The 14,291-nt window shown below is 44.9% G+C and overlaps 2 protein-coding genes across 2 annotated transcripts in view; one reads left to right on the plus strand and one right to left on the minus strand.

Moving 5' to 3' along the window:
• Nucleotides 1–2,845, minus strand: part of T265_15222 (hypothetical protein) — a gene marked incomplete at both ends in the record, with an annotated part of 55,280 nt that extends 52,435 nt beyond the window's left edge. Inside the window, 3 exons of the mRNA XM_009177084.1 lie at nucleotides 292–452; nucleotides 2,545–2,655; nucleotides 2,695–2,845. Coding sequence (XP_009175348.1) covers nucleotides 292–452; nucleotides 2,545–2,655; nucleotides 2,695–2,845 — 423 coding nt within the window. The remainder of the gene's footprint in view (nucleotides 1–291; nucleotides 453–2,544; nucleotides 2,656–2,694) is intronic.
• Nucleotides 2,846–7,123: 4,278 nt separating this feature from the next.
• On the plus strand, nucleotides 7,124–8,167 carry T265_10642 (hypothetical protein; the record flags this gene model as incomplete). The annotated part of the gene is made up of 1 exon (XM_009177085.1): nucleotides 7,124–8,167. One exon carries the CDS (start codon nucleotides 7,124–7,126, stop codon nucleotides 8,165–8,167), a length of 1,044 nt encoding a protein of 347 aa, XP_009175349.1.
• Between the last annotated feature and the right edge of the window lie 6,124 nt (nucleotides 8,168–14,291).

Consider the following 14,291-nt stretch of genomic DNA (forward strand, 5'->3'; position numbering starts at 1 on the left):
ACAATTGCTGATCGGTTACGTCGGAAAATACAGGTGAAACTGGCTGGTTCTGCTTGTATAACTCTAGAGGTTCAAGATCTTCAACAGTGCGAATCAAACAATAGGCCGCTTCTATACCAGTCAGGGAAGATAGCATGACAGACACATCATCCCATATAAACAAAATACTAAGTAGCTACAATTCAAAATGTAAGTCTAAACCGTCGTACACTGACTCAGTTATAAGGTATTCAATTAAGTCGAACACCATATGTGTACCACCACATGATACAGAGTAAAGAAGTCACTCACCTGAATTAGGCCAGACAACAGAGTAACAGTTATTGCAACCTTCAGCCGGTAATCATATACCACATTGTCCGTTGAATTGCTCGTAATGTTGACATCGGCGAGCGTAGCAGCCAAGCGGTCAACTGGTGCCGCACTGAGCAGAGCAACGACCGAGAACGTGCCTGCAGCGTAAAAAAAACAGGTTATAAGTCAAAAAGAGAAGCCCCGAATTCTACTCAAGGACCGTCTCATGTACTGATTACGTGCGCGTTCCAACACCGTTAAACAAACAACGAAAGAATGAAAAAACCTCACATGATCAGAATAAAGGACATTAGCTTCACCCTTTGACATCAATAGGCAAACGAAGGATCCACTGGAGCAGCGAATTCCAGGGTGTCCATCAAATGCACTACATAGACCGCATTGGTCACTGTGTGCTTATTAGCTATTTCTGATTGTGAGTCGAGGGAACAGCTTAAGAGGAAAGTACACACCTGAGTCTGACCTTGGTAGAGCCGAATACATTAACTTAGACCTCTAGGAGGCTGATAAACAACTGCATTTATATCCATTATAACCACTATAATCGCTAACTGTTTCTGCGAACGAGCTAGTAGGGTGGAAATACTTGAATCCCCAAGCCAGCTTGAGTTCGGGCACATGGGTTAAGGTTCCTGAACATGGTACACATGGGTGCATGTACGCGTTATCTGTTAGCAGTTAGAAGACGAACAAGAAACTAGTTTGTAGAAAATGTAATTCTGGCCGGGTCCTTTTGGCACAATGTACACGCCCTTGAATCTGTGTATCTCAACAGCCCATAGGTTGCAAGAAAAACAGTTGGTAATACCTCGAGTCAATTGATAACTCACCATAATGCACGTCCACTATCCATAAACAACAAAAAACAAGTGAAAACTGTACGGACACTAAAGGGTAGTTGCATTATATGGCCACGCCAGTTTACTTCGCATCAGAAGCTAGAGGTACCTCCAATGTGTTACGTACACAGTAATTGGACACAAAGTATGTTCCGTGATTAGTCACATTGGCGAATATTTCACAAAGATGACAGAAATCCCGTGCGCCATGTGATTTCGTCGGCTCAGATGTACTGAGCTGGAAAGGTACATACGTAGACAGGCCAGATTCAAATGCACTATGTCGCGGGCAAACCAGCTAGTGGGAATTGAAAAGCCTGTAATTAAATTTATCAACTTGTGCGAAATTCCGTTACAAATTATTACGAGTTACTTTGTCAGTTTCAGGATATTGTGGCTCAGTTGGAGCCAGAAGTTTACAGCGGATGATACAGCTTTCATCCCCAAGTGTCCACGCACCACACCTGATGATCATGATTTGGAGTGGCGAATAATTCCACCTTGATGTGATTATGAATTAAGCTGTTCTAATGCCTGGCAGCAACACATTATTGGGCGCTTGGAAAGTCGATGGAGTTCATCGATATCCAGCGAATTCCTTTTGATCTAGCTGCGTAGCCACAAATTCACTTCTTGATTGAAAGTTGTCCCGAATATCCAGCCACCGGAATGGAATACTATCAAATCAGGGCAGCTCAGCGGCCAAGGTACGAAACCATTAACCATGCATTTCAGACCCGAACCCGGTCTAGGTTTTTAGCAACCTGGAAGTATCTCGGCCCTCACGCTCGTTTTAAGTTGCATACGAATATGCATCAAAACGGTGTCACAGCTGGACACCCACTATTTTATTCAGTCAGCTCGGTTGCGAGTGCAGAGGTAAGGCCAGTAAAAATTGGCGATCGTTTGTGATTTAACCTAATGACAGAGTCTAGCAGAAGGGGTCGTAGTTTTCACATGGTCGGAGTCCATAATAGTGCTGTAATATATTCTGCACCAGCAGATGACTTCGACGTGGTCCTGAGAGGACCGAATGCACCGAAAATGAATACCGGGAAGGCTGGAATAATTTAAATAATCATTTAATTTTATTTAATTATTTATTAATTGTCCAGTCATTGTTCGTCTTAATTATCAATTATTTAGTTACTTACTTAAAACGGGGTCAAAAGACATCGTTCGCATCACAACACGGGCGTTGTGCTTTCTTGTTCCCATTCGTCATGTCTTTTTATTTCAGCTTAGTGTTTTCTACCGAATCTGGTTGAGATGGCTTTGATAAACCTGGATATATACAGTATTGAAGTAGAGAGCACAATTTCGAAAAGCAAACGAAAATGTTCCACTGAGGATAACATACATCAGTAACGATAGTTTTTATTCAACTCACCTACAGAAATGTGTCGCGAAGTTCCGAAGAAGAAGTAGACCAACGGAGGGAAAAAGGAAGTGTAAAGTCCATTGATGGGTCTTAGTCCTGCGAGATAACCGTAGGCCATGCCTATTCACAGACCAAACATCATTGGAAATGAAATTTTACCTTGTGGCACATGCAAAATCGACATAGTTATACCAGCAATGACGTCGTGTAAGAAGGCACGTAGCGTGTAAAAGGATGCAAGAATGCTGTAGAATGGCAGAATATATGATACAATATTTCGGCAGCTGAAAGATCTGCAGCTTTGCTTCAGTCGAGGAAGAAAGTGCTTTTTCTCTTTATGCACCCTATTGTATGCGGTTTGGAAATCTTCGACACTGAACACACGGCGGGCGATATTATAATCTAGCTCAACCGGTATTCCTTCGGCTGGCATCTGAAAGAGATCAACCAAAAACTTAAGATAGCACAGTCGAAAGCCGATTTTTGGTTAAGCATCAATGATTAGCAGAAATGTCTCGTGACCCACTGATGACGCTCGTCCAAAGCGAGATAGGCATAAAAAGGTGAAAAATGTGCGCCAATAAAGACCTGTCACCGGGAGGTAAATATTCAGGGTCACTTGATCCGTCGACAGTACATGGCTATGCGCGATTTATCGTTTGACAAGCCATTTGATTGTTTGATTTGATTGTTTCGTAGGCCTGATCAAAAGCGAATCGTGTTTTATGCTGACGTTGGAGACAGTAAAAACCGCTGTTGTATAAAGTTAGAGGATTCCTATTCCCCGGCCTATTTCGTCAACAAATACATCAAGTTCGAAGTGGATCACTGTGGTGTTTCTATTGCGGATATCTAAAGGTATGGCTGGAAATTTCACGACACATTTACGAAACGACCACGCGGAACAGTTGTCCGAAGATTCAACTATCCTACGTGCCGGTAGTCCCTCAAAGGGTTATCTTTATCTGGGATCTACTTCCATCTCCATAGTGCACTTGAAACGCTTTACTACAAAAACCCCCTGGTGTAAATCCTGGTGACTAGCACAAATTTTGTAGTCCGACTAGATGTTCATAGTCACCCAGTATATTATGTGTCCAAGTAAAGCAGATAAAGAACTAAACTTAGGTGGGTTCATGAACATACGAGAGCGAAAAGAACAAAGTGCATCGGTGTACCAAAATATTCCTCGAAATATGTAGTTGGAGAGGGTAGGGATGAAGGTCACGATTACTCCGAGAAATGAAATTTCGGAGGAAAAAACTGATTGCTACAGCGTTCGCTACACGACTGCGTCGGATATGACGACTACAGAGTGAGTCTTCAAAGAGGTATTATAGTATTTTGAGCTAACTACACACTGGCCCACAAATTATCCGGGTCATCCCTCGCATGCATAGATGTTCAAGTCACCCAGTATATTATGTGTCCAAGTAAAGCAGATAAAGAACTAAACTTAGGTGGGTTCATGAACATACGAGAGCGAAAAGAACAAAGTGCATCGGTGTACCAAAATATTCCTCGAAATATGTGGTTGGAGAGGGTAGGGATGGAGGTCACGATGACTCCGAGAAATGAAATTTCGGAGGAAAAAACTGATTGCTACAGCGTTCGCTACACGACTGCGTCGGATATGACGACTACAGAGTGAGTCTTCAAAGAGGTATTATAGTATTTTGAGCTAACTACACACTGGCCCACAAATTATCCGGGTCATCCCTCGCATGCAATCTGATTTGGACTCATTAAATCATGTAGCACGTTGGTTATGCTCAATATCTTGGCCGATCATATTGTATTTTCAACTTTTTATATCATTGGAGAAAACATTGAGACTGAAACAGCAAGGTATTCCACTCAACCTGCAACCTTAGAAGTGTATTGGAATGGCCTTTTCTCACAAATTTGTGGCAGCGGAGAACAGTATGTACAGAATTCGACCCTAAATGATCGCCTTCCTCCGGTTATGGTTGCATGTCTGCCTGTAACCTTCACAAAGCCACCATAGTTGGGGTAAGACATATTCAGCAGCACATACAGTAATCGGTGGGAAGTCTAAAAACTGTCAACTGCGCTCACCGAAAGCTTTTCCTTCTAATGTCCAACCAAGGTAGCCAACCAAACTTCAACCACAATCTTCGCTTCCCTCTTCTCATTGTGCCATGATGTTCTAAAATTTCCGTCCCAAGAGAAACGGATATCACTTTGCTCCGAGCCTTTTCTCGCTACCCTGCTATAGCCGTTTTTCCTAATCATCACATCTCAAATTACACACCACGTCGACGCGAAGCGTAGGCCAATCCCTTTCAACTTACAATTTCCCAACCTACCGATTGTCATCCGGAAATGTTCACCGTACACTGATCCGTACATTAAATCTATCTCTTTTACGGAGGATAAAAGCTGGTCTGTGTCTCGCCTATTCTTCAACAGAGGGCCTCCTGCAACCTCAATATCTACTGCTCAATTTCTTTCATTCACTTTCTCGGAAGTCATACAATCTTTTCTGCTAAAAGGTTGCGGCGTGCCAAAGAAAACGATGTTCTACCAGGTGATCACCAATACCAGTGAGGCATCATCACACCGCATAAGGCCTGCTGACGTACCTCAACTTTGGGTTTCCGCGTCAAAAAAAACTTGGAAAACGAAAACAATTTCGCTTGACATAGCGAAAGCGTTTGACCCGGTATGTAGTATGTTGATACTCCCTCCTAATTCCTATGTGTGGGCTAGGAGCAACAAGCTTGCAAACTTTTTGAGCAATTGGAGGCTCATAGCGTCAATGGAATGATTTTTCAACACTTCACGTCACTCATTGCTTACAGGGATGCTAAAGACTCTCCGACTATCCACAGGCGACTTTGCCCATCACATGGCTCATCAGCTAGACGTAGTCCTCGGTTTCGATGAGCCTTGCAAATGAGTGTATTTCGACAGATTTTCAACACGCTTTCCCCCACGGACCCTATTTATGTTATATAGAGACGACCTTTTCCTGTGATATCCTCATCTCTTACCCCCTTGCGGATATTACTTCTGTCTCCATCTTCATGTTCTATCACTAGCGTTCTTCGTTTCGGATTCTAAAGCAAGGTGTACAGAAACTTGCACTGTAACGGACGGTCCCGCCTAAATTCGCGATTGCAATTTCGAAAACTCTGCGACATTCACCTCTCCGAAGTCCCCTCTAGTTCTCTCACGCTTCATCAATCCTGCTAAAGCCCTCGGACTTTCCTCACTCTGCTAGCATTCCTGGCCCTCCTTCTGCCACGGTTCCAGATTAACACTTCCCTGACTTCTTCTGGCTCGCTCAAGTCAAGTTTATCGTTACAATGCGCTCAAGGTGGCAGCTTCCTGTTCCTCATCAACGAGCATTTTTCTGCCCCCAACTTCCTCAACTTCCCTAAATTCTGCATAAATCTCATAGTTCCCTCACTCTAAAACGCTGTCACATCCGAAGTAGAATCCCGTTCACACAACTAACAATCTCCTCATCGTCCACCATTCTTCCGACTTCTGGCAATCAACAGCTTCTCAAAGCTAAGATTAGAAGGCGCCTATTGACTTACCTTTACCATTTTTTATTTGTGCACATATTGGTGAAGGATCTCATCCGTAAACCATATGATGCATGCCGAAAAAGAAGGCCAGGGACTTTGGCTCCCCAGTTAAAAGATCCCACTTTGACGTGGTGGTCGGGTTTGTGTGTTGCTACGAACAGCGAACTTTGCTGTCTGCAACTAAGTTACACAAGGTACCAGGAAGGCCAAAGGGAAGCAGCCAGCCTAAGAGCAGCGACACTATGGATATTCGCAATATAGGTCTGCGGGGTAGAACTGTACTGTTCACTCCTATGGGACTGTCCAAGCAATAAAGTGTTCCTCCCAGGCGACCAGTACATTCATAGTTTCGGAAGCAGCGATGCTGCCTTCACCCTATGGAATACACGTTAGAAAAGGTCGGCTCGAGGAGTCGCATATTTTGATAGCCTAACCGTTTGCCACCAGTGATTATTCCACACGTGTGAAATACTGTTAAAACCAAAGAACCCGCTACCACAAAGGAGAGACCCACTGTGTGCAATCGCAGTAAGTCTAAAATTTATTTCTTACTCCCTACGCCCATGGACCAGGTAAGCCCCCACAGGCAAGTGGGCAAGAATGCTGAGTCATTTGCTCCGGAAGAGGTACCCCAGTTAAACTCTAACACCCGCTGTGACGTTCGGTGAACGTTTGTTGGTTCCTTCACACCTACCGACACTTCATGACTCTCATTCCACATTTCAGACACTGCTTGGAGTATAAACTTCACCTGTATTTTCCTTGACATTTACGTTCGATCTGCTCAAAGACCTGTGGTACAATCTTGAATGTACGTTCGTATTGAATCATTGCTATGTATTAACCATTGACACTTCTATTCAATCAATAACCGTTGTTTATTTGTTGTTATTACAGAACCATACCGAATACAACGACAGTCTTCTCGACTTAACAAAAGACTTCGGGTGCGTATACTCAGATAGTATCTCAGCCGCATATCTTGCATCAATCACCTAGGTTCAAAGTGAAACCTAAAGTTATTCAAGATGTCGCAATCTGACGATGGATTACGTCCTCCAGTATTGTCACGTAACGCTTCTCCTACAGAGCGTGACGCAGTGCATTCATCGGATAATCGCCATATGGAGCTGGAGCTCGCACGTCTGCGCATCAGAGAGTTGGAAATTCAACTTGAACTGCAGAAACTTTCTGAAGCGAAAGCCAAAAGGAACAATCAGGACGAATGCGATTCGCACACTCAACTTCAATCAGATCCAGCTGATTCGAAGTCCATAGCCTTTGCCCTGGAAAGGCGACTGGAATTACCGAAGCGCGAATTGCAACGCTTTAGTGGGAACCCGAAGGACTATTGGGCCTTCATGAAAGCGTTCAGTAGTACTATTGAAGACCGTACCCGAGACGACGAGGCTCGCCTGGGTTATTTAATACAATATTGTGACGGTGAAGCAAAAAGAAGGATTGAGCATTGTACGGTCCTACGACCCAACGAAGGTTACGGGCTCGCGAAGGAAATTTTAAGAAAGCGATTTGGCCAGAACTACATGGTGGCCCGAGCGTTTATCGACGATTTGATCACTGGGCCCACTATAAAAGATGGTGATTCGTCCGCCCTATCCGATTTGGCACAACAGCTGACCGTGTGTGAGGTAACATTAAGAGAAATGGATTATTCGTCCGATCTTAATTCCCAACATACGATTCAGACCATTGTACGAAGATTACCTTCTCGACTTCGTTTCAAATGGGCCAAAGCTTTCGCTAACATCAGACGAGAAGATCGTGAGCCAGAAGTTACTGACCTTACTGCCTTTATCGAAGCACGTGTTGATAGCCTGTGTTCGGATTACGGTGAACTTGCTCTCAGTCCAGCGTCCGAGGAACAAGCGAGAAAAAGGTCACCACCATCCGGGCAAATACACGGTAGAAACATTCATTCTACTCAAACGTTAGCTCCTCGTACCGGTATCGATCCTCGCTGTGGTGTCTGCGGCGAAGCCCATTATCCTGATCAATGTGCGCAATTCATTGCGGTCATCAGAAAAACGTCACGAAATCGTAATGCGCCGTAAACTGTGCAGTTTGTGCCTACGCCCGAATTATGTCGCGAAATTCTGCAGGTCGCGAACAGTCTGCTCACCACCATTTGTTACATTTAAATGTTGTTCAGAATGATGAAAAACCAAGCGTATCATCACACCACACTTCTCTACATCACTCCGATCAAGCGTTTCCGCGTGTTTCCTCGCGCGGTGTAGCTCTCAATCTGTGTTCAACGAGAACCTCCCTGAAATCAACCGAATTGTTCCGAACGACTACCAGCTAGCAAGATGGACACGTTTAAAGGATGTCCCATTCGATAAATACGACACTAAGATCGGTATTTTACTCGGATCCGATGTACCTAGGGCTCATTGGATAGAGGAACAACGGAAAGGCAGCCCAGACGAACCATTCGCTATCGAAACGCCACTTGGTTGGACATTGATGGGTCCATTTTATAGATGTGGTACACAACACTCCCTTGTAAATCACACGATAATGTAATTTTGAGAAAAACCTGGAGCGTTTTTACCAGCAAGATATGCTGGATCCTAGACCTCCAAAAGACAAGGAAATGTCCGTTTTAGACCGAAGGGCTCTCACTATAATGTAAAACACCGTGATATTCAAAGACGGCCATTATGAAATAGCATTATCATGGTTGAGCGATCCTTACTCGTTACATGATAACAAGTCGGCCGTTTTCCATCGACTAAGCCAGCTGCGTAGACGACTTTTGCAGTTCGACGAGTTGCGTGAACGCTACTGTGAAGTCATGAGGGAATATTTGAAACAGTCACACGCGAAACGGACGCAAGAATCACCTTTGGGTTTGAAATGGTATCTCCCACACCATCCCGTTTTCCACCCAATGAAACCAGGAAAGCTTCGTATAGTCTTTGATTGTGCCGCAGCTTTCAAAGGGTTTTCTCTGAATGAAAGTTTGATGTCAGGTCCCGATTTAAATAATTCGCTCATCAGCGTCCTTCTTAGGTTTCGCGCGAAAGGATCGCAGTGATGGCCGATATACAAGCTATGTTCCACCAGGTTCGGGTTCCAGAAGAAGATCGTAATGCTTTGCGTTTTTTGTGGTGGGATAATGAAAAACTCGAAGGGCCTCCGCTAGAGTATAGAATGTGTGTTCATCTGTTTGGTGCCAAATCCTCCCCAAGTTGCGCAGCATTCGCGCTGAACCGTGCGATTATAGACAAAGGAAAATCTTACGATGTGGACGTTGTGGAAGAAGCCAAACAATGTTTCTATGTAGATGACTGCTTATTCAGCGCCCGAACCATTGATGAAGCTCGTACTTACGCGGGTCAGTTGAAATCGATGCTGGCAGACGGCGGATTCAATCTTTCGAAATGGGTGAGCAACGATTTACGGGTATTGAAATTATTACCAGAATCTGACTGCGCGGTGGACTGTGTCCAGCTTTCATTAAACGAACCATCACTTCATCGTACTCTTGGTTTGAACTGGAACCTAAAGGAAGACTCTTATAGATTTCACGTTCAAACAATGACTTCACTCGCCACCAGAAGGAATATATTGTCTTACGTTTCCTCCTTTTTTGACCCTCTGGGTTATTTGTCTCCTGTCATTTTAACTGCTAAACTCTTACTCCAGCGGTTGTGCAAATTGAAGTTTGAATGGGATCAAATCATAGAGGGCGTCGAGCTGGATTTATGGTCGAAATGGTCACGTTCGATTCAGCTGATTCAAAATGTCGTCATACCTAGGTGCATAAAGGGCCCAGGGTTTTACAGTACCACACAATTTGATTTGCATGTCTTTAGCGACGCATCTGATTCGGGCTATGGTGCAGTCGCTTACTTTCTGTTGACCAAGCAAAATGGAGAAACATGCTGCAGACTTGTTTTGGCAAAAGCCCGCGTAGCTCCCATTAAAACGACTACGGTGCCTCGTTTAGAGTTAGTCGCGGCGGTGGTTGCAGCGAAGTTGGCGAAACAGATACAAGTCGACAGTGGAGTTGTCATCTCTTCGACAACCTTATGGACGGACTCATTAATCGTCTTATATAGCGTCCAAAACCAATCAAAGAGATTTCCTACTTTCGTTGCCAATCGTTTGGCCGTTATACTGGACTTATCTAGTGTCGAAGAATGGCGATATGTTCCGACAAAATACAATCCTGCTGACCTTGCGTCTCGTGGCATTTTCGCTTCCGAAGTGTCAAAGCTCAAGCGCTGGTTAGATGGGCCTTCATTTCTGACACTCGATCACAGCTTATGGCCGCAGACTCCATCTAGTGCCACGACGACGGATTGTAGTGTATTTACGTCGCTTGTCAATATACCTGATGAGCCAAAGGAAATAAATCTGATTTCACTGTTTGAATACGTCAAATCTTGGACTAAGTTACTCCGCCTAGTGGCGTGGTTGTTAAAGTATGAAACATATCTAGTGAAGAAAAACAAGCAACAAAACACATTATTGACGGTGAACGACCTGCGTGTAGCCACAAAGGAAGTAATCCGACTAGCACAATCACAAACATTCGGCAGAGAAATTTCATCGCTACAGAACACATGTTCCGTTGCCGACACCGTGACAATTCATGGACCGAAAAAGGAAAAGGTAGTTTGTCGCTCATTGCGTAAACTGAACCCCTTTTTGTTCGACGGTATTCTCCGGGTTGGCGGTCGATTACAAGACGCTACGCTGCCATTCGAGACTAAGTATCCTGTAATCCTCCCTTCGAGGCATTTCGTCACTCATTTGATAACCGAACACTGTCACACTTTGAATGGTCACGCGGGACTCAACTTCGTCGTTTCAAATTTAAGGCAAAAGTACTGGATCCTGAAGGCTGCAAAAACGGTCAAATCGCTACTAAAAGACTGTTTCAAATGCCGTTGTTGGTTCGGGCAACCCTGTCAACAAGTTATGGCTCCACCAAGCAGCGTTCTAACTCAGTTTTCGATTCCGGGGGGAGTGTGACGTTCGATGAACGTTTGTTGATCCCTTCACACCTACCGACACTTCATGACTCTCATTCCACATTTCAGACACTGCTTGGAGTATAAACTTCACCTGTATTTTCCTTGACATTTACGTTCGATCTGCTCAAAGACCTGTGGTACAACCTTGAATGTACGTTCGTATTGAATCATTGCTATGTATTAACCATTGACACTTCTATTCAATCGGTAGCCGTTGTTAATTTGTTGTTATTACAGAACCATACCGAATACAATGACAGTCTTATCGACTTAACAAGGGACTTTGGGTGCGTATACTCAGATAGTATCTCAGCCGCATATCTTGCATCAATCACCTAGGTTCAAAGTGAAACCTAAACCCGCTGCCTTGGACTCAGAATTTTGACTCAAGGGCGTACAAGGTTTCAGCAAGCATTGCCTGTTTGCCAATTCGACATAGAGTACGGAGGTCAAAAGCTCTTATATAGAAGGAATGTCGTGGATTTAGAAAGGTTCCATTTTGTTTTATGTTTGTAGGCAGCGAGGATCCTAAGGCCCTTCGGTCAGATGACTGACAGTCGAATGGCCCAGCGACGTTTGCTTGTGCAGTGGGAAGGGGTTGGGGAGGGACATCGGTGGACGCTGAAATGCGCGGGCAAATGATACTTCCCGGTTGCCCAGGCCTAGGAAGGGGGTTTGGTTGAGGTATCCCACCCTGTGCCTTCGACTCAAAAGTCTGACCCATAAGGCAGTGGGAGGACGTAGGGTTTTGTTCGGGGACCCTAACCCTAGCCTCTGACTCAAAAGTCTGACCCACGAGGCAGTGGGAGGATGTAGGGTTTTCTTTGGGGACCCTGCCCGGAGCCGATGACTCAATAGTCTGTCCTACTCGGCTGCAAGGGGTTGGCCTAACCCGAGGGCGCAAGGAATAAGGCATTACTGCCTCATTCCTGATGTGGCTGTGCACAGCAGGTGCCTTGTGAGCAGCACCGGGCCCTTTGGTTTTAAAAGTATTTCGACCGTATTGGACAATGCGCCGGCGGTCACGGTCAACCGTTGGGCGGTCGGAGTGTGCGGTTCCTGAGGCTGACCTTTTCTAACCCATCCTTCATCGGGGGAAGGCAGCATCGCCGCTTCAATAGATATATACATGCTGGTCGCCTGGGGGAAACACCTTACTGCCTTTACACTCCTGTCGCAGAGGACAGCACAACTTTATCCCCAGCACGCACCGCAGCACGATTACTCGTAGTACGGGGTCTCGGATCAGAAGCTCGGTGGCGCTGGAGAGAACGTATGCAGTCATAAGCTTCCGAAGGTGTTCCGCATTTACCGTCCAGACTTTTACATCATCGGTAAGCTCTAGATGGGTGGCAGCTGGCGGTCACGATAATCGATCTTCGAAGTGTTCGGCACAATCATCGAGGCGTTCTTCTTTAATGAAGATAGTCACGTCACTTTAATCCGTGATGGTTTCGTTCATGGGTCATTCAAAGCGACATAAAATTTGTCATTGGTGGTATCAAAGCAAACTGTCAGTTGGAATATAAGCAGTCATGATAAGCGTACCTCGATCAGCTTCCCGCTTGTGAGACTCCTTCACAGACGCTGCCAAATGAACCGCACGGAGATAACTGTCAACGGATATCCGGTCAAGAAAGGACCCTTCTTCCCTTTGCCTTAGGACGACACAAACTCCAGCACATCCTGCCGCAGCGGCCTCTGGATCACCGGAGGTGCGCAGCCGTAAGCAAGTGGAGAGTAATTGGGTCTTCAGCTCACCTACTGTGTTTGCATCTTAAGTTCTTAAATTCTAGATACACAACGCATATCTTTTTCAAACGACTCCAATGTGACAGCAAGAGCAGCTTGTTGTCCAGCTGGTTTCAGAGTACGAACATGGAAAGAAGCCAGGTAGACTGGGCATCAAGGCTTTCCAAAATGGATGTAAGGCAAACGGGTGATCAGTCTTAATTGATGGGCCTATAAGGGGAGTTATTATTGGTGTGGTTGGAGGGGGGAAGTATGTGAAAGTATAAGAAAGGATGCATTGTCAGTAGCCTGTTTACAACTACCCGCCCTGCTGTACGCAGCAAAAAAGGTGAACGGCTTGCTGGCACTATTCGAAGACCGATGTGACAGGAAGCACTGTCTGTCAGACTTCTCACCATTTACCACCCTGGTATGACAGACGAACAGAAGCGTCGATGTTGAACACTGATGTCATACTGTCAACGATAATGATGGTATGAGACACTGCAAATGTCAAACGAACACCCTACAATATAGCTCATGGGATTGCGGAAACACACATACCGTGATAAGTTTCATTTTCCTCGTGACAGGCCTACAAACAAGACCTTCCCTTTCATGATTATGATGACTAAACGTCCTTTTTATCGACTCACACTTGCGAAGTTCCGCGTACACTTGAAATCACTGCTTACGTATGCCAGCCGCGTGATTAACTTCGGCCCTCAAGAGTGGAGTCGCATCAAAAGTGTCAGACGCCTCCAAGTTTTTTCACCCGTCTTCTGATCCTTTAGTTACGAACAAGCCGCGAGAAAGGCGACACCTGTCCGTTAGGTTATCCTTGTGAAAGCGTAATGAACTAACTCGATTTACCTTTGAAATAATTTCGTCACGTGCACTTCATTGTTTACGCTAAATAGTTGATAGAACAATAGAGAAGATCATGCTTTCGTATGGCAGCCCTTTCGTATCGCTTTGGAAAACAATGTGATGTCCTATCATATGATCCTTCTTCTGAGTGCTGTTATCTTTTTCGTTTAAAGCCATAACATTCGTAATTGTGAAAAAATAAAAAAGTCGTTCAGATGTAACACCACACGAACCGAAGGAAGCATGAGGGCTGGCATACTGATAGGTTGCCTAAGCCTAGACAGGAGAATAATCATCATTATCATCATTGACGCCGTAACTTCTACTAGACAGGAGAAGTCGAGATGCAGAGGCAAGGTTCGAACCACGAACGTTGCTTTCAACAAGTTCGCTCTCTAACCACCAACCCATCTTATAAATTAACACCCAAAGCAGGAAGTATCCGTTTTAGCAAACGGACAACCATTGATTCGCCTCCTCAGGAGGGCCAAGGTGCACTAATTGCTGGATCTCTCATCACTTCACAGAACCCTCTACGTAACGGTCGAAGTAGAGCACAGTGAGAGGCCTTATTAGAACAAGAGGA

This window comes from Opisthorchis viverrini (genome assembly GCF_000715545.1).
Source record: "Opisthorchis viverrini unplaced genomic scaffold opera_v5_391, whole genome shotgun sequence".
Taxonomy (NCBI): domain Eukaryota; kingdom Metazoa; phylum Platyhelminthes; class Trematoda; order Opisthorchiida; family Opisthorchiidae; genus Opisthorchis; species Opisthorchis viverrini.